The 25,070-nt window shown below is 39.9% G+C and overlaps 1 protein-coding gene across 2 annotated transcripts in view; it reads right to left on the bottom strand.

Annotated features, from left to right (window-relative positions):
* LOC105014997 (astrotactin-2) overlaps positions 1 to 25,070 on the bottom strand; it is a 410,989-nt gene that overhangs the window by 120,573 nt on the left and 265,346 nt on the right. For both annotated transcript variants that reach the window (XM_020053557.3, XM_034296748.1), the window contains exons 11-13: positions 19,389 to 19,539; positions 4,403 to 4,569; positions 3,439 to 3,627 (exon numbers count right to left, since the gene is read on the bottom strand). In XM_020053557.3, coding sequence (XP_019909116.1) covers positions 3,439 to 3,627; positions 4,403 to 4,569; positions 19,389 to 19,539 — 507 coding nt within the window. The remainder of the gene's footprint in view (positions 1 to 3,438; positions 3,628 to 4,402; positions 4,570 to 19,388; positions 19,540 to 25,070) is intronic.

The raw sequence follows: 25,070 nt of genomic DNA, 5'->3' as shown, positions 1-25,070 counted from the left end.
GGATAGGGAGCACCCGGAGCAAGCGACTGGTTATGTCGCTGTCACTAACATCGACATAACCAATCACAGTGTGACAGACGCTTTACATATCACCAACGGCAAGTTTAATTTTAAATGAATGTAGCCTACTGGCGGACTGGCGGTCTGGCCCACGTAGGTGCTCGTGCTAGGTATTTTCGTGGGTGCTCGCTATTTTCCGTGGGTGCTCGCTATTTTCCGTGGGTGCTCGAGCCCCGGAGCACCCACAGTATCAGCGCCTATGGCTGCAGGCACTTAGAAGCACTCAATCAAACATGTGCCCTCTATTCTTTCCAGAATAACACTCAAACGCCTCAAAGACATGGATTCCACAGAGGACATATTATTATTATATTATAACCCCATTTCCAAAAAAGTTGGGACACTGCGTAAAATTCAAATAAAAACAGAAGGCAATAATGTGCAAATCATTTATCTCTATATTTAATTGAAAATAGTAAAAAGACAACATATCAAACATTGAAACTGAGAAATTATATTGTTTTTTGAATTCGATGCCAGCAACACGTTTAAAAAAAGTTGGGGCAGGGACATGTTTACCACTGTGTTGCATAACGTCTTCTTTTAACAATACTCTGTAATTGTTTGGGAACTGAGGAGACCAATTGCTGTAGTTTTAAAAGTGACATTTATTTCCATTCTTGCTTGTTATCGGATTTCAGCTGCTCAACAGTTCATGGTCTTAATGTGGTAAATGTATACAATGGGCCAGTTTAGCACCCAGACTCTTTTATTACAGAGCCATGCTGTTGAAATACGTGTAGAAAGTGGTTTGACATTGTTTTGCTAAATATAGGCAAGGCCTTCCCTTCAAAAGACATTGTCTGCTTCGCAGCTTTTGCACATACAGTACTATGCAATATTCTTGGGCTCCTGAAAGTTAAACTAAGGCCATTTATTTGGGTAGTAAGTATTTTAATACATAAATAAAAAATAAATATATAAATACATGAATATAATATATATTTATTTTTTTACAAATAAACACTATTTAACCAGCAAAACTAGTCTGTGATGCTGTTGGCCTTTAAGGCTGCGACCATATAGTTTTGATTATTTTATAATGGTGGTCTCTTTGGAGAGCAGAAATGATGGGTCGATTTCACAGACACGGAAAAAGCCTCTATGTCAGGCAGAATTTTTTGAGGACAGGCCATTGCCTCGTCATTTTCCCTCCCATCAGGATCTCCCCCAAAGTCTATAGCCAGTGGGTCTTTAATGAATGAATCAGAGGATGCTCCTATCCTGGACTGGGCTAACCAGCTATGGAAACACGACTTAGAAGTTCAGGTAACCAGCCTCCAGCTGAGCCGTCTATCATGGTAATCAAAACATTTCTGCCAAATTTGAAAAGCTAGGGTGCACTGGATCCTGATTTCCTAAGTCCAGAGGTTCCTTCTTCATCAGCTCACATTGTCTGTGTATGAGGCTATGGCATGTTTCTTCTACCCCAGTGATCAGTGGCAGTAAATTCTTAAGGAACCCCTGGAAGTGCTTGAGCTGTGCTGAGGGATCTGGATGAGAATGTTCAACAACAGTTTAGCATCATATTGGGAAGCGCTATGGTTAGATCAATGAAAGTTCGAGATACCATAACCCTTTGTTTTCCAGAAGCAAGGGTAATGGATTTATTTGGAATTCTGCTGACCATTAAAAAACAGAATCTATAACTGAAAACTGTTGCACATAATTTAAATTATATTGTGTGTGAAATCTGAGAAGGTTAGACAGTTTTTATTTCACTCATTGTTCACAGAATTTGGCTAAAATGTTGCTGTCTTAAGCCCAATCCAATCACCTCGCTGTTGTGGTACAGAATGTTTTAGTCACCTTTGATATCTTCACCTGCGGTTAAAGCTTCTTTCCTTAGTAGACAATTTTATCTATTTTTGGAAAAGGACATACTACTTCAAGGTGAAAATTATGCATGGCTGCAGTCGTCAAACATTGAAAAGGCACATGGACAACTGACATGATGTACTGTAAGGAAAACCCCGACCCAGGTAGGTCAGTTCATACCTTCTCTTCTTTAGTTAGTGTCATTTTGTTATTAAGATTGACAAGACACTCTCTGGGGCAGTTTTTAGTAATTAAAACACAATTGATTTTATATTTCCAGTCATGAATTACAAACTTACCTGTGGCTCTTATCTTTTATCTAAAATCGTAGGTTGTCCATTAAGATTAAGGTGTATCTGCACAATTCTATAGAACATTAAAAGCCTGATAAAGAGTTCATCCACTTTGTTGCCAGTTTGGACTCTGGGCCAAATTCTGTCTGTCTTCCCAACATAGATAGACAATTGTACAAGTCACTATTAGTGGACTTTTCAGTTCCATATGGGCTATACATTATATGCATGATTCAGCCTCAGTACTAAAATACCAAGATGCAGTCTATCATGCAGCTTTTTGTTTAATTACTGGTATTGACTTTCACACACATCATTGTCTTCTATGCACTTCAGTTGGCTTGGACCCTCTGGCTTTCAGAAGGGCCAAGCATTGGTTTATTTTTGTATATAAGGCATTAATGCAAAAACGTCCAAACTATCTTAAAGCAACAATAAATTGGGAAATCAGCAATTATGAAACCTGCTGTCAAAACTGTTTCCCTCACTGTCGGTTTATTCAGAGTTAGGGAAAACTGCTTTTGTCTACTGTGCCTCTTACTCATGGAATACTGTATATTGCAGAATAACCTTGCTTGAGTTTTTTTGCCTATAGGACAGTTCAAATCTTCGATAAGTGACCCTTTTTCATGATTGCGTTTTTAATATTTGTATGTTCTATGTAAGTAAATGCTCAGCTGTAAAAGAGACCTACGTGTCATTCTAAAAATAAAGGTTAGATTTAACTTAAATGTACACTGAGCTAAAAAAAATATCAAGAGCTACACTCAACATTACAGATCCTGTTATATTCGCTAAATGAAGTGTGAAGTCCATTTGAACTAATGATGATTTACCATGCAAAAGGTTATGCTTTTGTTCTTGAGAGATCCATATTGTTCACCACAAACACAATATATATCAACGTATTTGGACAGCCATTTATCATCCAACCTCACACAATGTTGTAATTAAAACAATTTAGCGTGCACTTTTGGTGCTCCGCCCAAGCAAGGGATTTGAATTGGCTGACATATTGCAAAAGGTTTAAGGAAGGTTAATGACATGTTACTTACTGATTTTAAAAAATAACAGATTTTGGAATAATCTGAAGTGAGAGGTGCTGATATCCTCTTTACAGGTCTTTGAAACCAAGTGTTCACAAGGAGACAGGTGGAACGGCCCTTTTCCATCAAAGCTCCTGCCTCAAATTCACTTGGCTTTGATTACAACTTATGTGAATGCATCACAGGTATACAACATTGTTCTCTTCTGGAGCAGAACTTACCGAAAGGTCATCTGGAAAACCTGTCCAAGAATAACTTGCTGGCTCTTGTTGTTGTAGCCATGCAGCATCTCCCCAAAGAGGGTGCCATTGAAGCGAACATCCAGTCTCTGGCACCTTGGACTCTCACAGATTCCTGTCTGAAGGTAACATGAGCGACCATCGACCCCCAGCTTGTATTCCTGAACACACCTGGGTTTGGAAGGGAATTTTGTTGAAACGGAAGCAAAAACATATTGTTAAGGCATTGATATTATGGAAACATGCATATACTACAACATTCTAAATAGCCAAAAATCAAGGCATACTCAACAAAGAAACTAATAGACTGCAGCATTGTGTATTGTTAAGCGGTCTAGTATTCCAAAATAAAGCTTGTGTAAGCATACCAAACATTTAAACCCAGACCTGTTTCAGTTCAAGACAAACTGAGCTAAAATATGCATGTTCAGCATTTTCTAATTCAGACATATTTCAGATGCTCAAAGCACACATTCACTTAAGGCAAATGAAACACTCAGACACACTGGCAATCTTGTAAAGTGGTCTATAGAAGTCTACCATATCCACATTCCATACTGTAGACCACTTCATAAACTGCCACTGTGGAGGTAAAAATTAGAAACTAGCTTACAGTTGTTGTGTGTAAACTAGGATACATTTTATAGTTGAGATGCGTTAACAAGGGTACATTTTACAACAGAGTTGTTCTGGATTATTTGGCCATGTTAAGAAGAACGGTCCTATCCTTCTTTATACCATTTTACTTTTCAGCAACTGGTTTAGACAACCTACTGTAAGCAACTGCTCTTATTAAGCTTTGCTGTCTGAGTTATAAGTTTCAATTTTAACACAGTCTTTTTTGATTGGCACCTGCAGAATGACTGTTTGGTCCATGTTCCTCAGGATCAACCCTGAAGAGCTGCTTCCATTAAACTGTTATGTTTCCTGCTACTGACTGACTCACCCACAGAACATGAGGACGCTGCTGGAGCTGGGGTCGTCCGGTAGGGGCACCAGCTGCTGAAGACACAGTTGCTCACAGCCCCCATTGAAGCCGTCTGTGCAGTCTGTACCCTTAGAGGAATCAAAGCAACCTGAGCCATCCTTCATTGGCTGCAGCCCATCAGGACACTGGAGGGACAAGAAACAGGCATGGGAAACTATGAGAGAAACGTCAATGAACAGTTTTCTGTGGGGATTTGATGAAAAGTTGACTTGTCGAAAACAAAACAGACACTACAGAACATAGCTTTCCAAATTGCTGCAGGTAAATAGTTAACAGTCATTTGGAAAAGGCAATGCTTGAACTGTACACAGGTTCTGGTACATATTATGGGCTGACAGTATACTGTTAATTTTAATAGGTCTAGGACTCAAGTTTGTACCCATCTGGTACTTGCATAGCATTTATGCCCAGGCCATAAAACCACTAAATCAGGCAAACAAATGAATGATTATTAAATAGAATATAAATACAATATATAATATAAATATCTATCCTTTCAGCATTAGACACATGCACACAATAGACTCTGCCCACACACACACACACGTACATACATAACAAGATTATGAATGTACAATGGATATAAAAATTCAATAGACCTTTACTGAAAATGCAGCTTTTGTTTATGTGAAGACAGAAATCATGTCAGAACTTTATTTCACTTTTAATATGATTTTGTAAGCAACAATAGATCCTTGGTGAAAACAATGAAAAAGTTTGTGCCACTGATAAATCCATCAATTTGTCAACAATAACACTTAAAACCGCCTACATAACTCCCATAATCCCTAACAGATTAAAATATATTAATAATTAAACATTATCAATAGCTGGCACAGTAGATGGTATGGAGCGTGTATTAACTTTTCTCTAACATTGCAGACTGCAGAGATCGTGCTGCACTGAACTGGGCTGTGAGCACAGGTCCCACTAGAGGGGCCTTCAAGGCCACCATGTAGTCTGTTTCTGACAGTTTAGTCAGAAACATGCCCACCATTTGCCCGCTGGAAGTCAATTTGTAGGGCTCTGGTAGACCTCCTCCTGTTCCTCCTCGCAAAAATGAGCAGATACCAGTCCTGCTACTGGATTGATGCCCTTCTACGACCCTGTCCAGCTCTACTCGTATAATGGCCCATCTCCTAGAATCTCCTCCATGCTCTTGAGACTATACTGGGAGACACAGCAAGCCATCTTGACAAGGACACTAGCAATAACATCTTGACAATAACAATCTAGAGTCGCCTACGCATTCATGTCATGAATCGGGTTTACTCACCACTTGTCTGTGAATCCTTCCTTTAAATGGAGCGTTTAAGCTTTCAAAGATGGCATGCTGTTTTTATGTGAAAGGGGTGTAACAACATGTTAGTACTCGTACGCTAGAACACAATCTGTGCTGTTCCAATTTGGACATTTGAATATCTACAGTATAAGAACAGCCGTGTCTCTCTGAGCCTTTTCTGAAACTGATCCCTACACGCTGTGCGCACAAATCCACCTATTAAACTTGCTTTTAGCATGGTAAGTTATTTTATATTGTTGCTAGCCTAAACTAGTTAATTTCGCATTTCCACTAATACATATTCTAATCACATTACTAACAACTTCTACACTGATCATAAATAAATTACATATATAATTCTGATTTGTGGATAAACATCTCTGGCTACATTGTCTACCTTATGCCTTTGCTCATTTACTGTAAGTAATCTACCATTTGGAAATCATTTAATAAAGACACATGTATTTGGCTATTGCCAAACACCTATCAAAAAAGCTACTTGTTTGCAGGCCCTGACCTGAACTCCATTCAAGTACAATACCTTGAAAGGCATAGGTGAGATTCAGTGTTGGATAACATGCCTGCAGCTGTCCAGATAGAAGGGCTGATGGGTGTTTTAAACATAATTCTAATGATCAAGATCACAGTGGTAGATGATGGTAGAACTTTGGGATCATAGACCAGTAACTTTCTATTTCGATTTACATGGGATACCAATAGATTCTGCCAGTCATTGTGATAATTTGAGGGGAGACATTTAAGGGCCATGACATGCCCTGTTTGAATGGACCCACTTGGAAAAAGACAGCTCCTGTAATTATTTGATTTCATATCAAGCAGTGTTCATAGTTTACATTAAACATTATATGTCTTTAACATAATGCACTGCATTTTAAAAATGTAATTGTTTATTTGGGACCAAATTTGTACACATTCTAAAATTGTGATTATTTAACAGACACCTATGCGATTAATCACGATTAATTATTTTAATCGTTGGACAGTACTAATTTCTATATTTATTGGTAGTGGGTGAGTCAGTCAGCTGTATGGCATAGTGGTGGTCAGGGGAGTAGCTATCATCGCAACAAGACAGGTTAATTGCACCAGAGGATGTATTTTAGATTTCCCAGAATACGTTATATACGTTTAGCGCATTGCCTAAAACTTGTATGTAATGTGGTTAATTCTGGCCTTTTCAAATTCCTAAAATGTATTAATATAGTCTTTATTTAAATTTAAATGATAATATCCACAACTTTCCTACCAGTAATGCTTTGCGACATTTTCTGTCAGGATTTGTATTAGCAGGCTTGCCTGACTTACTCAAAACAAAAATAGTCCTCTCTTGAGACCTCTCATTAATAGTTATTGGGTGATATCCAACACGTGCGTAACATGGGTTCACACCTTCTTCACAGTCTGATTCAATCTCTCTCTCTGGGCTTGATTGCTACATTTGATTGTTAAAGTCACGCTCCCACATTGGCTTATGGACAAGGAAATATAGAAATAAATACATACAGGAATAAAAGATTAAGGAAATAAATGAATACAGGAATAACAGATTGAGCAAATTAATGAATTGGGAAATAAATAAATACTGAAAAAAATTCTTAATTAATGTCATGTTTTATAAATGTGTTTCTGTGTACAATAACATTTAGTTGCATATACTTATTGTTTAATAACATTTTCATTACATTGTTTTATATTTTTATGTATACATTGATTGATTTATTTATTTTGGATTTTAGCAGTTCTGGTCCTCCATACCTTCCTGCTGCAAAACTTTTTAGGAATCTTATAATTCAAACAAATTCTCTCTCTACATGTTGACAATCAATTTGAAAACTTTGCCCTGGTAATCCAAATCCATCTAAAGTTGTTGGGGAAGCAGTGGAGACAAGGTCCTTTTATAATGAACTTTATTGTGCATTGGGCAACAGTCAATATCCTTCCCCTGATTTCTTCTTTTTAAGAACCTTATTCTGGATTTGCTTTGGATTTGAATGAATGTTCCTTCATGTTTTTTGTTAGGAATTGGACTTAAACTGTAGGACATCCCAGAGGTAAGAATATTTTACATGAAATAATGTGAAACAACGTAATTGCACAAAGTTGGACTCTATTCAGAAAAATAATTAAAGTAACGTTAAAAATACAATAAGTTGCATTACAACTCATTCACATTTGTCATAGCAAAGGGGGTAAATACTTATGCAACCAATAATTTTCTGTTTTATATTTAATCTATAACAATTAGCCTTTTCCCCATTTTGGCATTATGTATTCCTGTTTTCTCCCCTCAACATGGCCACAATCCTTCTAATCTTCAGACGCAACTTATGTGGAATCCTGGGCTCAAGCAGCGTTTGGAACTATTGATCTGCTGTCAAAAAGGCAAAGTTCATGTCAGCCTATGCTGGCATTCCGTCCCTTTTTGGCCCTGATGGAAATATGGATAGCAACAGAAAACAATTCCCTTGGTGGGTGATTGCACCCCAACCTATTCCCTTTTGAATGTAATGTTGTCAATGTTTCAACTTCCCAACGACTGCCATTAATTTCACCTCTTTCTTTCAAAACCTTTCCTCCTTCACCCCAATACTTTTCCACTAACCTCCCACTCGAAAGGCAGACAGCGTGCTTGACCTTATCTTCACTAAATGATGTTTTGCAACATATCTTACTACAAGCCCCCTTCTTGTCTCTGATCACTACTTTGTTTCCTTTTCTATTTCTCTTTCCTACAACCTCACCCACTCAGCCCCTACCCAGATAGTCATGCATTGCTGCAATGCCTATATTCTCTCTCTTTTTCAATCCAATCATCTGTTCCACATGCTACATTCTTCTTCCTTTTCTTTCCCAATACTGCCTTTTCAAATCCTATCCCCTCACGCCAAAAACAGTTTGGTATTAACATTTCTATGACATTCCATACTTCTTATAAAATTATGTGTATAAATATTCCCAATAATCTCAAGATAATCAGTTGCATTTAATTTTGTCGTACCTGTTATTCTATCAATTTAAATATAAACAGAATGTTGATCCATACATTTGCCATAAAAGTCGCTATTCAAAAGTATTTAGTATGCCTAGATGCACATTTGTACAAACACTATTTTTTGCAAACCAAATGCTACGCTAGCACCAGGGGGGAAAACAATTCTATGCTTTCTTTTACAGTGGAGTTCAAGTTAATGACTTGCCTGCAACAGACTTAGTAAATAATGCTTTGCTAGATAATATAGTAAACAATTACACTTTTTGTATGTTATCATGGACAGAAGAGACCTTAATGATGGGCATTCAACATTTGCAGTGCTTTTTTATCGTGAAATCATTGTGGGTATTGGGTATTGTTTCAGTTTTTGAGTTTAATTTTGGTATGGAGTGTTTCTTCACTAAACCTGCCATGAGTATCTAAGTCAAAATGTTGGTATTGTGTTAACACTCATCTCTATACACCGAATCATCCTGGCTTTGTCATATCCTCACCGGTTCTCTGCTATCGATTTTATGAAACTGACACTACTGTCACCATGCAAGCATCATTACTGAAAAAAACATGCATCATTCCTGGAGTATTCTTGTATTATTACTAGTACAATATGCAGTGCTTTATAATGTATTGGGCATATGATATTTGTAGAGAGTGTTATTGTAAAGGCTTTGTGCAGGCTGTCTCTGTGGTGTATAAAAGAGTTCTCCTTGCTTAGGTAGTTCTCCAACTTAGGTAGTTACAGAAAGCTATAACACATTGAAAAGTGTGTTAATGAGTAGAGCTGTTCAGTGTGGCGTGAGATGTTGTGATGTGCATCTTTCCAGAGAGGGGTACTGTGGGACAAGCAGTGATAAAGGGATAGGGAAAAACATAGAGCTCATTTGGGGGGATAAGAGGCAATATTTTCTCCCAGATGTCTCTTCAATATCATACTAAGTAGGGGCAACAGAGCACAGCTATGCTTAATTATTCACTTTTAATAGGGTGTTATATGGGAAAAGGAACAAACCAAAAGTTGTGTATTATTTCCTGAAAATAAACGTAATTTGACAGCCAGAATAAAAGTTTAATATAGATGCCATACGGCATCCAAAACAACATTTTCAATGATGTCCCAAAAGGTAAATCGATGAGGGATATGCCCATAATATTATGCAGTCTGCTCTTCCCTCAGCTGCAGCCATTAAAAAGATTGATACTACTAGCTATAATAAATGCAGTAGAACTAACTCAGCCTGTTAGCTGTATTATCAGGGAAATACTTTACTTCTACTGGACACAACAAAAGTTGCCAGAGTAACGTGAACATCTCCTGGCCTCTCCAGAAAGACTACTGATCATATAAGAGGGAGAAGGTGGAGGTGTGTGTGTTCAGTGGGTGGTTCCTTAGAGCAAAATGTGCCAACTGAAAGGTTAACCTGGACTTTGACTGTGTCAAAGGTGACACTACTGACCTTTTCTCAGAAGAAAAGTATGTTTGAACTTAAATTCAGCCTTAAATTCTGATAGTACAGCATTATAGTTATGGTGTGTTTGAGTTCTGTTGTATTTTGATATAGAACAGCAGCTCAATAGTTACATTTTGTTTGTATTTCTTAAAATATGTGCACACTGGTGCAGGATAATTTACAGTAGAAAACAGAGTGGTTTGTTGAAAGGCTTACAGTAGAGACAAACTTGAGTCCTTTTACAACCCAAAATTTCCTCATTTACAGGGAACAATAAAATAAATGGTGAACATTAGCCATGACTTTAAAACCATTGCATGGACCTGGATTTATTTTCATAATAACCTGACTAGATCTTCTGATTTACACAGTGAATACATGACCCAATATGAATTAGATAAGCCTGAGACAGGCAGCCTAGTCTACCTCCTTTGTGATGTGGCGTGTTCAACAAATCATCACTGGAATTACATGCGCATGTAACTCTTTTGTAAAATTGTATTACGTTCAGTATGAACATATCAGCCATGCTATAACATTCAATATAAATAAATCCCTGTGTGATTGGTCCTTAATGAATGCCGTTTACGTTTAGTGTCAACATTAGCGTGTTTTATCTACTATCGGAAACCAGTTGCTAAAGACATTATATATCAGAATATATTTATATTAAACAGTGTGGCAGTTTGATAGGGTGTTGTGGGCAGGAAAGGTGGCTGGGTGTTTCCACAACCAATTTACAGTCCAAAGGATGCAAGTTAGATTCCAGCAAGAGGCAAGGCATTTCAGCCAGGAAATGCCACATATTTCTTTCTCCCTTTATTGGAAACATGCACAGCAATAATTTTACAGGTCTTGTGGTTAAGTTCTGCTCCTCTGGGGTAATTCACTGCCATCAAATGATTGTGTATAAGATACTACTAATAACAATAAAAACACCATAATATCATTAATAGCAATCCCCAAAGGCAATGAGCATGGTATGCAGTACCGATCCCCCACATGAAAAAAACCCCAGAAGCAAACAGGTGGAGGCAGGGGTGGTGGTTGGGTAACAGGTGGAGGCAGGGGTGGTGGTTGGGTAACAGGTGGAGGCAGGGGTGGTGGTTGGGTAACAGGTGGAGACAGGGGTGGTGGTTGGGTAACAGGTGGAGGCAGGGGTGGTGGGTGGGTTAGTACCCGCATGCTAGTAGACCAGCACTCATCAGACTGAGTGAGAAACCTGACGATTACAGTCTGTAGGAAATCTGATATTGTGATAGGGACAATCCCCAGCGTCAGCTGATATATTGCTGACCAATAACCACTCAGGTTTCCTGTCTAAACAGTCTGTACTATTTTACTGATAGGGAATTGTGTTTGTTAGGCAGGTTTCTTTTGAAATTTTTGCACATTCAATTCCTATGAGAGACAAGAGATTTTTTGCAAGGGAAATGTTTTCTTTAGAACAGGCATTTTAATGTTATTGCAACCTTACTCCAACCTTCATCCTCACCCTAAGCTCAGTACTGCCATGCCTAACCTTAACCATAACCTAACCTATATTCTAATCCTAACGCCAATACCTTAATACTTTTCATTAACCAAAAGTTAACCTTAATCGTTAACCTATGTCATTTGCAATGTTTTTCCTTTTGAATCGATTATGTTAAGGACAAACATAATAGCGAAACGTTAAATAATAAATAAATGTAATAGCGAGGCATTGACAACCAATAGCACTGTAGATGTTGATAGCAAACATAATTGCACCGATTTATGTTCATATTTACACATTTCCATGTGAACGTAGTTCCTGTGAGGTACGGCTGGGCGTGTTGCAATGCATACATAACAGTTGAATAGACAATAACAACATGACTCTGATTCTCTGAGACATGCTGGGCAATGTTATCATCAGTGGCACATATGTGCATTAATCACGTAGGCACGGTAGGGGCTGAGTTGTCTAGACAGCAACAGTTCAGAATACCAATTAACAGAGAATTTCCTAGAAGTACAAACGGTTGGTGGGGTAGGTAACAACTTCCTAGCTGGAGATCCACGGCACAACGTCCAAACACAGGATGGGAATAAATTAAACAAGGTGACTGTGATAGTGTTTCTTTCATCCTTTTCCTTAGGTATTACTTCACAGGTTAAACACAGCTCTTTGGAATTTTGATGTAGTTGTGTCTGCATTTCAATGAGCTCCGAAAGACAGTATAATTTACATTCAACCTAGATCAGATTGCTTTGCAAATGAACAATTTGCTAGGGAATTTGTAGTCAGTATGAATGCTGACAAAGAGGAAAGACTGAGATAGGCAGCACAGTCTGAATCAAATTTTAGTAGGTGGTACAGACATAAATGCCTCACGGCGTCATGTGAGCAAGTCTGGGACAGCACAATGTTGTCAGCAGTACATAGTTTACAGCAATATTGTTTTCAGAAAGACTAGGAAAAGAAACACTACATCTTAATTTATAAACGTTTGTTAACCAAAAACCATTCCTGACATGGTTGCATCCTACAGAAGTATGAAGCCCTGCAAAACAATATACAGTTGTGCTCAAAAGTTTGCATACCCTGGCAGAAAATGTGAAATTATGGCATATTGAAATATTGAAAATATGACTGATCATGCCAAAAGACTGATCATATGAAACCATTTATTATCACATAGTTGTTTGGCTCCTTTTTAAATCATAATGATAACAGAAATCACCCAAATGTCCCTGAGCAAAAGTTTACATACCCTTGAATGTTTGGCCTTGTTACAGACACACAAGGTGACACACACAGGTGAAAATATCAATTAAAGGTGAATTTCCCACATCGGTGGCTTTTTACATTGCAATTGGTGGCGGTGTATAAATAGTCAATGAGTTTGTTAGCTCTCACGTGGATGCACTGAGCAGGCTAGATACTGAGCCATGGGAGCAGAAAATAATTGTGTCAAAAGACCTGCGTAACAAGTTAATGGAACTTTATAAAGATGAAAAAGGATATAAAAAGGTATCCAAAGCCTTGCAAATGCCAGTCAGTACTGTTCGATCACTTATTAAGAAGTGGAACATTCTGGGATCACTTGACACCAAGCCAAGGTCAGGTAGACCAAGAAAGATTCCAGACAAAACTGCCAGAAGAATTGTTCGGGATACTAAGAAATATCCACAGGTAACCTCAGGAGAAATACAGGCTGCTCTGGAAAAAGACGGTATGGTTGTTTCAAGGAGCACAATACGACAATACTTGAACAAAATGAACTGCGTGGTCAAGTTGCCAGAAAGAAGCCTTTACTGTGCCAATGCCACAAAAAAGCCTGGTTACAATATGCCTGACAACACCTTGATACGCCTCACAGCCTCTGGGACACTGTAATTAGGATAGAAATAGAAATTCATGGTCTCAACCATAGGCGCTATGTTTGGAGAAGGGTCAACAAGGCCGATAGTGAACAGAATACCATCCCCACTGTGAAGCATGGTGGTGGCTCACTGATGTTTTGGGGGTGTGTGAGCTCTAAAGGCACGGGGAATCTTGTGAAAATGTATGGAAAGATGAATGCCGAATATTATCAGAAAATACTGGCAGACAATTTGCATTCTTCTTGGACCTTGGACCTTCCAGCGCGACAATGACCCTAAGCACCCTCCAGTGGTTACAGCAGAAAAAGGTAAAGGTTCTCACAGTCTCCTGACCTTAATATCGAGCCACTCTGGGGAGAACCCAAAATTTGTGGTTCATGCAAGACGACCAAAGACTTTGCATGATCTGGAGGTATTTTGCCAAGTCGAATGGGTACTATCTGCAAGAATTCGGGGCCTCATAGATAACTATTACAAAAGTCTTCACGCTGTCATTGATGAAAGGGGCAATACAGAGTATTAAGAACTAAGGGTATGCATACTTTTTGACTTTTGACAGGGATCAGTTCAGTTTTTCTTTGTTGCCATGTTTTGTTTTATGATTGTACCATTCTGTTATTACCTACAGTTGAATATGAATCCAATAAGAAATAAAAGATGTGTTTTGCCTGCTCACTCATGTTTTCTTTACAAATGGTCAATATATTATAAATTCTCCAAGGGTATGCAAACTATTGAGCACAACTGTATAACTGTATGGATGTCCCCAGAACTTCAGGGGGTAGTGCTATGGTCCCCTGTTGTTCTGAGGACATCCTCTGTTTAACAGGTATGTCATATGAAAGGACTCTGGTGTTGCTCAGTCATACCACAAAGCAAGATGAAACAACTGAAAGGTCGATTTTCTGGGTAAAAAAAGGCCGGCCCTGATGTGACAGCAATATGGAAGTACAACGGTGGTCTTATGAGAAGACAGCCTAGTTCTGGAACTCAAGGCCTCTTGGGGTCCATAAGAACTGGGGCTCAAGTGTGTCTACACCCAGAAGATCCCCCATTGTATCAGACAGCAGACAGTGTGCATTATTGTGTGAGATGAACCATTTTCCACTGGCCCTGCCGAAATTATCCTTCCCCTTCATGTTGACTCTCCTTCCATGGAAATTGAAAAGCCTTCAGAGACACTGATAGCCTGTGTTACAGAATACATTTAAAAAAATTCTATTTAATAGCTATTCAATATTTTATTTTCAATATAGTGATGGCATTTGACCAATGGTGCCTTGTCTCACTGCCAACAAAGAGCAAAAAACAAATTGCAGCCTACTTTCTGTAAAGTAGAAGGATAATTAGCTTCCACTGTGAGCAGCAGATGAAATGATGTGGATAACCTTTGAACAAAATTAGGTATTTTTTTCTCATCAATGACTGTCACCTTTTCAGCTTCTTAAAGGGCAAGCTTAAAATCGATTCACAATTCAAGTTCAAACAGTTAGTTCACTTATAAGGGTGCCATTCAGCTATGTGTGTGGGGGGGGGAATTATGTTTCAATTATGTTTGTAATATACAATAAATGGTTTTATCAGTAACTGTATTTATTTGTCTTAAATTTGTAAACACATCATTTTGTACAGGTGCTGAAAAGTATAGAGTATAAAGAAGATAAAGAAGTTTAACTAGTAGTTGCTTTTCATATCAAAAACTGTGATAATTCAAAAAAAAGAAATAGTTGTTTAAGTGAATGGAAGCAGTAGGATCATGTAGCCAACTTGTTGAATATGTTCCGAATCAAGGGTTTTAAAACTTTTTCCAACCGGGCCATCTATTTTACATTCAATAGACCCTAAAAAATTTAATATATAAATGCACCACTGTTCAAAAGTTTGGGATAACTGAGAAATGGCATTTTGAAAGAAAAGCAATTTCTTCAGAAATACAGTGTAGACAATGTTAATTTTGTAAATTACTATTGCAGCTGGAAACAGCAAATTTTCAATGTAATATCTTCATAGTACAGAGGCCCATTATCAGCAACCATTAGTGCTGTGTTCCATTGGCATGTTGTGTTTGCTATTCCAAGTTTATAATTTTAAAAGGCTAACTGATCATTAGAAAACCCTTTTGCAATCATGTTATCGCAGCTGAAAACTGTTATGCTGATTAAAGAAGCTATAAAACTGTCATTCTTTCAACTAGTTTAGTACCTGGAGCATCAGCAATTGTGGGTTTGATTACAGGCTCAAAATGGCCAGAAATAAAGAACCTTCTTCTGAAATTTCGTCAGTTTATACTTCGGAAAAATTAAGGCTATTCCATGCTGGCTGCCTCTGGAATGTTCTGGAACCTCACAGCTTTCTCCCTTGGGCCAATTGGTGTTACTAAAGATGCAAAAGATGGGACAAACTTTCGCAACCATATGTATTTTTCAATTTGTTCTATTTTATTTATTTTTTATTGAACTTAAGCTGATAACTTTGCTCGTCCCCAGGTTATTATGAACAGTGGATATGAGTGTTGGCCACTTTATTCATAGTCGGACTTGTTGGAGGGTCTTTACTAAGTAACATGTTTGTCATGATTTCATTTTGGCGAATAACAATTCTTCAAGGGTGGAGTGTGTACTCACAAAAATGTTGACATTAACTTATAACCGAGAAAGAAATACAGTGGCTCCCTAAAGTCTTCACCCCCTTGGACCTTTCCACATTTTAGCGTATTACAAACACAATAACAGGAAATCAAAATGGATCCATGGACAAACACCCAGATATACTAAATAAAAAAATAATTAAAAAAAGTAGGATTAAATACAGTAGAGACCGGTTAAATTTAAAGTATTGCCCTATCCCCTAATTTACACCGGCATGTTCGAGATGTACCACGTTGAATTGTGGCTGTCAATCGCGGGACAATCAAACGATATGCTTGCGCTGCACAGAAACTTGATATAGATCCCACACAATTGTCTTCACACTTGCAAACCTCCAGGGGGCCTCGTTTGAAAATGATGCGCACAGATGGCGTCTCAAGCTATCAATATTTGCAAGTTCAACTCCGGACTCTTCTTCAAAACGTCTCGGAAAATGTAGCACAATCTAAATTAAGCCATTGGTCATCAATTTAATCTTTTTTTATTTTTTTTTATTAGATATTCATTGCCAGGGTGGTCAGTCATTAACCCTTTCCATATAGTCACAGTGATAGATTGGTGCATTGGAGAACGGGCAGTGAACCCCAAGGACATTTAGGAACCCTGTGTTGTGTTAATAATGCTTCAAACGGAAGAACCCCGACTGAAAGTCGGAGGGACTTCTTGCTTATATAGATTTTCTATTGGACATATTTAGAAAAAAAGCCTACAGGGAAAACAGTATCCATACAGTATTTTTTGTCTGGATGAAGTTACATGATTGAGCACATACTATTTGGTATTTTCCTTCCTCCTTTCATGGCAATACTTCATTTTGGTCATCCCTGAGTTCTTGGTCTAGGTTGGTCCCAGGGTCACATGCCATTGTGGGCATCCCTGAGTTCTGGGTTTAGGTTGGTCCCAGGGACACATGCCATTGTGGGCATCCCTGAGTTCTGGGTTTAGGTTGGTCCCAGGGACACATGCCATTGTGAGCATCCCTGAGTTCAGGGTTTCTGACCCATCTGGATGGATCCAGAACGCATGTGATATTAATGTTATGCTTGTGAAAAAAGGAGTAAATAACTTTACTAAGGACTTCCAAAATATGGTAATTTATGATAACATTTATTTATTAACAATAGGGAGTCAGATTATATATTTATGTTGATTTATCAAGGTTATGTTTCCTTGCACTCATTTCCCTAGCTGTCCCCCGGTAACCTTCCCAACCACTCTCCCATTTACACCTCACTACACATACACATCAAACAATGGGGTAGAAGCTTGAAGTTTGAGCAAAATGTATGAATGCGGGAGTTTTTGTGGCCCAGCAATGACAAATGATATTGCTAGGTCCAGGTGTTCCGTGAATGCGGAGCTAGCAGTCGGTGCCTGGCGTGATCACGGGAAGCACCGTGACAGTGAAGGCTACTGTAAATCATTCTTTCCTTTATTTATCAAATGTATCGTGTTTATCAAGCAACCGTGCTTTAGAACTATGTGCAGCTATTCATGCAGATATCCTTTAATTGTCATAAACTCGTCGATAATGTCTGTTATTTTACCTTGTACATCATTAAAATGAGATCAAAATCAATATAAAACTCGAATGGATTTATTTTTGAATAATTGAAGTGTTGTGTAATTTTCAATTTGTACATTTGTGGGGTTTAATAAACAGATGAATATACTATAGAAATAATTGTTCTTAGTTGTTGTTTTATCGTATGATCAGACGTACAATACAAAACAAATTATTGTATTTTTTCAAATTCATTAACCATTTACAACAAACCAATTCTGTAATTCATTATTAAATAGACTATTCTACATAGTTTGATGAAAACCCAGTAGATGAACTGATGCTCTGGCTGAATGGTGATGCTGTGGAGGAGAATGCCTATGCCAATAGGGATGATTTGTATGCTAATGACCACAAACGGCGTTCGGCTCTGGCTGATAATGTTCGTCTGAAAGCCTTGGTGGTCCTAGTGTTAATGCAGTGGCATTTGCAGCGTTTCCTTTGTTTGTGCTGTTGCCATAGCTGGTTAGGCAACATTTGAATTGAGGTGTATTTTCTCTCACATTAAGTTTGTATTTATGCACCGACATTGAAGTCGAAACCTTTAATAACCATGGTGTTGTGTATGTGGAACAAAATATCTTGGTGCCACTCCGCTAACTTGAAGCAGACGTCTTCGCTAGGAGCTACAGTGTTAACTCAAACTAACATTGAAAAACAATAAAAGTATTGAATCAAAATTAGTCCAGGTATTTAAGTAATCTACAAAAATACCTACAGCACCCGCATGAAAAACAATTACGGGCGTATGGTCGCGTGAAATTAGGATCATTCACCTATTTTGGAGCAGAAATATCGTGCATCTTGGTGGTTTTGATATTGCACATGTCAATATTGTAATTTTTATTATATTTCGATTAATTGTTCACCCCTTCATTTTTCCCCCCTTTTTTTCCATCTTCTAATGCATAATTTCACACTCAATCCCACAATATCACAGAAAAACACAACACAGACACACAAACACAATACTATGTAAGCAGTGCATCATCCCTTGCTTTTATATCCGGGAGATGTGAGGGCCCACACTCCAGGAAAACCACAAAATAATCAGCACGTGGGTGGTGTACCAGTCTCAAGTTTCAATTTAATTGCTTAATGACTTGAGCCCATTTAACTCTGGCTAAATCAATACTGTATTGGACATTAACCTTCTACTCAATCCCTCCTCCCGTTGAAAATATGCCAACAACCAGCTTTCTGTAGAGAGACATACTGCATTGCATATCCAAGCAAACTTTTAACAAAATATAAAGACTTTTGTTTTACATCACTTTATCACCCTTTCCATAAGCAAGCTGGTGACATTAATAGATAAGAATCAAATATTCAAAAACATTTTTGCAAGATTGTTAATGTCATCATTATCATCAGAATTGCACTATTCAGAAAGTAATGGGATCATGTTCTTCTGTATAAAATGTCTTGACTTGCTGATTTCCAGTTACCAAAAGCATGATTACCGAATTACATACATCCTTTTCAAGGAATTTTCAAGCTGTAAAATCTTCTAATCAAGAGGTTAAACTTAAATACTGTGTAATAATTGATTATGAGCAATATAATTCTTACGGTACTGTATGTAATTTTAAGAATGACTGTGGAAATAAAAGTTTTAAAGAGCAAATAGTAACTCACCATACAGCCTGTTGAGTCAACTCTGCGGTCTGACACACACTTGAAGTTCTTCCTGCAGCCTCCATTGTCCTTGGAACAGTCTCGGACAGGGCCAAAAGATGCAAGGAGATCATCTACAGTCTCAAAATAGGTGGACATGATGGCCTCCTCCCTATGATGGGCAGAGAAAAATACACTGTCATCAGTAGACTGAACAGAATAAAAAAAAAAATCCTTGTTACTGCGGCTTTCTAACATTTTACACAGAGGCACATAGAACATGTGTATACCGTTGTGGCTGAAAGTAGGTTTTGTGGAAGCTACAAGATCCATTATGTAGCATAAAGGCAGGGTCCCCTTTGTTGATCAATGTTTTCACCACAGCAATCCAATGACTTTCTGTCTTTATAAAAACTCAATTAGCCAAATATTTTATCGTTTTCACCCTTTCCATTGGGTTTTCCAAAGATGGATAGTCAAATTTGAGAAATGTTGATCAATTAGATTTAAACCTTTTTAATTAAACTGACTTCAAAAGACATAAATAATTTTGTTAAATGCGGTACGAAGTCTTAATGTATTGTCAGTAGGACTTCAAAATATAAATTAGGGGTTTGGTCAGGGGGGGTATGAAAGACATCATCATGCTACAAGTGTTTCCACTCGAGTACCCGACAGCGGGGGGGGGGGGGGGGTCTTATACATTTGTTTGTTAAATGTGATTTGGTGGCAGATGTTTGGAAAAGCTTGGCTGAATATATATTTAGTTGTTATGAATATTGTTGACTTATTTGACATGAAAGATATTATGCTACTATTCAGAGGCGTTGCTAGGATCACAATATATTCGGGGCTCAATTCATATAATAATAATAATAATAAACATTATTCGCGATGGGAGCAATGGCACAATTCATTTCAATGAAGGGAAGTGTGGCGAGTAAGAGGCAAATAACGGTACATTCACACTATTCGCGATGGTGGCGATGGCTCAATTCATTTAAATGAAAGGAAGCGTGGCGAGCGAGTGTCTTGTGGGCCGATGCGTGGGATCCATGATAGGCAAAGAAAATGTTCAGATTTTCCAACTTTAAGCCAATCACCCGCAACTATCGCTGGGAAATGACCAATCACAGGATTTTTTGTAGGTGGTTGTGAAATGCTCTTCATGCAATTAAAATAACTTCAACAGAACTTATTTTGCGGTCCTTTTTAAAAAGATGGATGTTTTTTGTTTTTTTTTACTTAGTAGCAGTGATGGGATTCCCTGAGCAGTACGATTGCACACTCTTTTCCAGCAGAGACACTCAAACAAATGCAGCGTGGAGACAGGTGGCTGAGATGGTTGGTTCTTCTGGTGTCAATATTAGATACGTTAGCTGACAGCTGGCTTAGCTAGCTAGCATTGCACGTTGTAATAATTTCATCAATGCGGCATATGATTTGAGTAAAACATTTATTAAAATGTGTTTCTATTCCAATTTTAACCATTGTAATAATCTGATGTTCCTTCATACACATTTGCTATGCTCAAACCTTAATAAACAGCTTAGGCAACCTGCTGTTCTACTTCGTGAAGCTTTGCCCATAGGCGCTTCGGTCCTATTGGTTTACCCCTCTGCCAACAGGCAGTCACTGAAAATGTCAATATGCAAATCACACCTCTCATGGCCATCTGCCCCATGGCTATAAAATAGGTTCTCAGACTCTGCTCAGTTTCCCTTTTTTCTTCAAGAGAAAGGTTTAAGAATGCAGTCTACAGTGATTTCTACTAAGTCAAGGATGGCTTCCCCATCTTCGACCGCTGGAGCGGTCCCTGTGCGTATTTGGGAGCACTGCATGCTCGTGACGACCCCAAAGAGGAGCCTGTGTGGACCGCCTGCGCCATCCTCCCTTTACAGGTGAGGATGGACAGGCTGGTGTACTTTGCTGAGGAGGTCCCTCTTGCTGACGTCCTTTCTCTCCTCTCCAAAGAGGACTCCTTTCAGGAGTCGGGTCAGAGAATGAGGTGACCAGCCCAATGAGGTGTTCTCCCCCGCTTGGCTGAGCCGGTGTGGAGTTGTTCGGGAATCTTCCTCTTCAACCCCCTGCTGGTGAAGGAGGACTTCTTCGCTGCTATTTCCGCTGCTGCCTGGCGCCTGCGCATTCAGATGCCGGTGCCTGTGTCGGAGGAGTGGGATGATCTCTTTGAGGCTGCCTGCTGGACGCGGGTGCGCCGCCAGACTCCGACTGCGGTGCCAGAGGTCCCTTCTCTGCACAAGTACGCAGAGGAAGCGTGAGGGGCCCCCTTCATGACCCGAGACACGGTTAAGTCTCGCCTCGCATTCACCAAGGTGAAGGGAAGGCTGGAGACGCCTGGAGTCCGACCTGGCTACTTCCCTGGTCCCGGGCCTAAACACCTGGAGCGACAAGCGCCCGGCCATGCGGTCTGTGAAGGACCGCATCTTCGCCAGCCTGGCGGAAAAGCAGTATGCCCTGTTGGTGCAATCCCTGGCAGCCTGCAACAACGTGGGCCTCCTGGCGGTGGCCATGGCCAGGATGACCGAGGGACACACTTTGTTGTCTCCAGTGGAGGTGAGTGAGGTGGCAAGGGCTTTGGCGGCCATTCTCAAGCTCACCCAGGCTAACTCCATCTCGGCTGGCCGGGTGATGGCCACGTCATTGGTGCAGGTCAGGCACCTGTGGCTGGCGCTCATCTCCCTGAAAGAGCCTGAGAAGATGCCCTTCCTCAACGCTCCGTTGCAGGAGGACGCACTCTTTGGTGCTACGGACACTGAGGCCCTGGTGCTCCAGCTGGGTCCCCTTCTGCCGGTTCCTGCTTCTTCTTCGGCCCCCCCCCCGACCCCCTGAGGCTTCAGGTTCACGGAGACCTGTGGGTCGGCTGCGTCGCCATCCTAAGCATCGCCGTGCCAGGTCTACGGGCGCATCGGAACCAAATGCGGTACGACCAGTGCAGCGGGAGGGGAGGGAGCTTCGCTCGATGACCGAGGAGGTCATCACGACCATTCAGGGTGCGAGGGTGCGAGGCCTCCACGTCGACTAGCTATGCTGGACGTTGGAGGTTCTTTGCCTGCTGGTGCAAGGACATAGGGGTTGACCCCCTTTGTTGTGATGTGGGCAGTATCCTGTCGTTCCTGCAGTGTCTGTTTGATCAGCAAAGATCCCCTGGCACGCTCAAGGTGTACGCGTGTGCGATCTCAGCATGTCATGAAGGGTTCAATGGAGTGTCTGTGTTTAGTCATCCCTTTGGCTTTGGTTCTGGAGGCTTTGGTTCTGGAGGCGCTGGGCGACGCGCCTTTTGAACCTATTGATCAGACACTGTTGAGGATGCTGTCCCTTAAGACAGCACTCTTGTTGGCTCTGACCTCTGCTAAGAGGGTCAGTGACCTTTGTGCGCTGTCGACGCAGCCTGGCTGTCTCGCCATCAACAGCAATGGCAGCAGGGCTTTGTTGCTCCCTAACCCAGCCTTTCTGCCTAAGATGTTCAAGTCGTCGTTTCATTCCATGAAGATGGTGTTGTGGGCGTTTTCTCCCCCTCCCCATGTGCACTTTTGCACAGTATGTGCAGCACAAGGCTGCGGTGCGGACCGCGTCTTAGGGGATGCCTTCGCCTTTTACTCTTTTCTTTACTTCCTCAAAAAAGCGAAGGACAGCAAAATAATAGATCTGTGGCTTCAGGCCATCTGCAGAGAGGGTGAAAATGGTCAACTGTCTGTCTGTTGCAAACACTTCACCACATGTTAGTTAATCATGCTAAAGTCAACAGTAATAATGTTAAAAGTCAAAGAAGTGTATGTTGATGCTGCACTGAAAAGGCAGGACAGAACTTTCTTAAAATACATTTCCCTGAAGTCATTTTATGTCATGATTATCATCATAATAATCCCAATTAAAAGTGTGCATTAATGCCATAAGAAATAATAGGGAATTGAATCTTCAAAAAATGTATTAAGCAACAGATGTAACTGTTTATTGCAAACTATTGTAGTAATACACATCATTCATTTGTATCCTACTTTATAGTGGCCGAGTGCTAGCTAGTTAGCTTGCTAAACATGTTAGTGATTTAATTTGTTTACAGTAACGTCACATTGGATAGAATACCAAAACAGCAAAATAAAGTGACAGATCTCATAAATACATTATCTGGAGATTCAATAAGTAGTTGTATATAGTCTATCAGGACGACAACTCTGGCCACTGGGTTGGGTCGTTCGCCCACTTTAATGGAGGGAGACTGGACACTCAACCCCTATTTCTTTAGCTCTCTATATAACATAAAATAACCACTAACATAAAATAACAGTTTGCCTGACTGGCGATAGTGTTTGTGCTCCTAACAGCTAAAAAGCAATATGGTTCTCATTTTGTATGAATGAATTGGCAAAGACATTGGACTTTGTATTCACCACCAGTCAAATTAAATGGGCTGCTTACCCCCAAAAAGGGGCGGGAGCATGACGCGAAGACAAAGTACCCGGACGGGCTGTTGTCATCTAGACAAAATTTCGCAATCAGTACTAGGTACTTCAGTCGAATTGCTGTCCTCATGTATTTTTTACATGTGGTGCTGATGTGAAATTGGTCTTAAATTGAATGTGTAGGGGTATTAAAGAAAGTCTTATAACCTCTTAAATTTAACAACCATCTACATTAATCTTTTGAAAGAGTACACTTTACAGTGATTAATGAACAGTGTTACGCATGTTATTTCAGCAAAGATATCCTGACCGGGGTAAAAGTTCCATTTGGAAACTACAGTGGGGAGAACAAGTATTTGATACACTGCTGATTTTGCAGGTTTTCCAACTTATAAAGCATATAGAAGTCTGTAATTTGTATCATAGGTACTCGTCAACTGTGAGTGACGGAATCTAAAACAAAAATCCAGAAGATCACATTGTATGATTTTTAAGTAATTAATTAGCATTAATTAATTAGCATTTTATTGCATTTTCTATTGGGTTCCGGTCTGGAGACTGGCTAGGCCACTCCAGGACCTTGAGATGCTTCTTACGGAGCCACTCCTTAGTTGCCCTGGCTGTGTGTTTCGGATCGTTGTCATGCTGGAAGACCCAGCCATGACCCATCTTCAATGCTCTTACTGAGGGAAGGAGGTTGTTGGCCAAGATCTCACGATACATGGCCCCATCCATCCTCCCCTCAATACAGTGCAGTCATCCTGTCCCCTTTGCAAAAAAACATCCCCAAAGAATGATGTTTCCACTTTCATGCTTTACGGTTGGGATGGTGTCCTTGGGGTTGTAGTCATCCTTCTTCTTCCTCCAAACATGGTGAGTGGAGTTTAGACCAAAAAGCTCTATTTTTGTCTCATCAGACCACATGACCTTCTCCCATTCCTCCTCTGGATCATAAAGATGGTCATTGGCAAACTTCAGACGGGCCTGGACATGCGCTGGCTTGAGCAGGGGGACCTTGCATGTGCTGCAGGATTGTAATCCATGACGGCGTAGTGTGTTACTAATGGTTTTCTTTGAGACTGTGGTCCCAGCTCTATTCAGGTCATTGACCAGGTCCTGCCGTGTAGTTCTGGGCTGATCCCTCACCTTCCTCCAGATCACTGATGCACCACGAGGTGTGATCTTGCATGGAGCCCCAGATCAAGGGAGATTGACCGTCATCTTGAACTTCTTCCATTTTCTAATAATTGCGCCAACAGTTGTTGCCTTCTCACCAAGCTGC

Source organism: Esox lucius, chromosome 14, assembly GCF_011004845.1.
Source record: "Esox lucius isolate fEsoLuc1 chromosome 14, fEsoLuc1.pri, whole genome shotgun sequence".
In the NCBI taxonomy this organism is placed as follows: domain Eukaryota; kingdom Metazoa; phylum Chordata; class Actinopteri; order Esociformes; family Esocidae; genus Esox; species Esox lucius.
The sequence above is the reverse complement of the archived record's forward strand: the minus strand, read 5'-3'. Positions and strand labels throughout refer to the sequence as shown.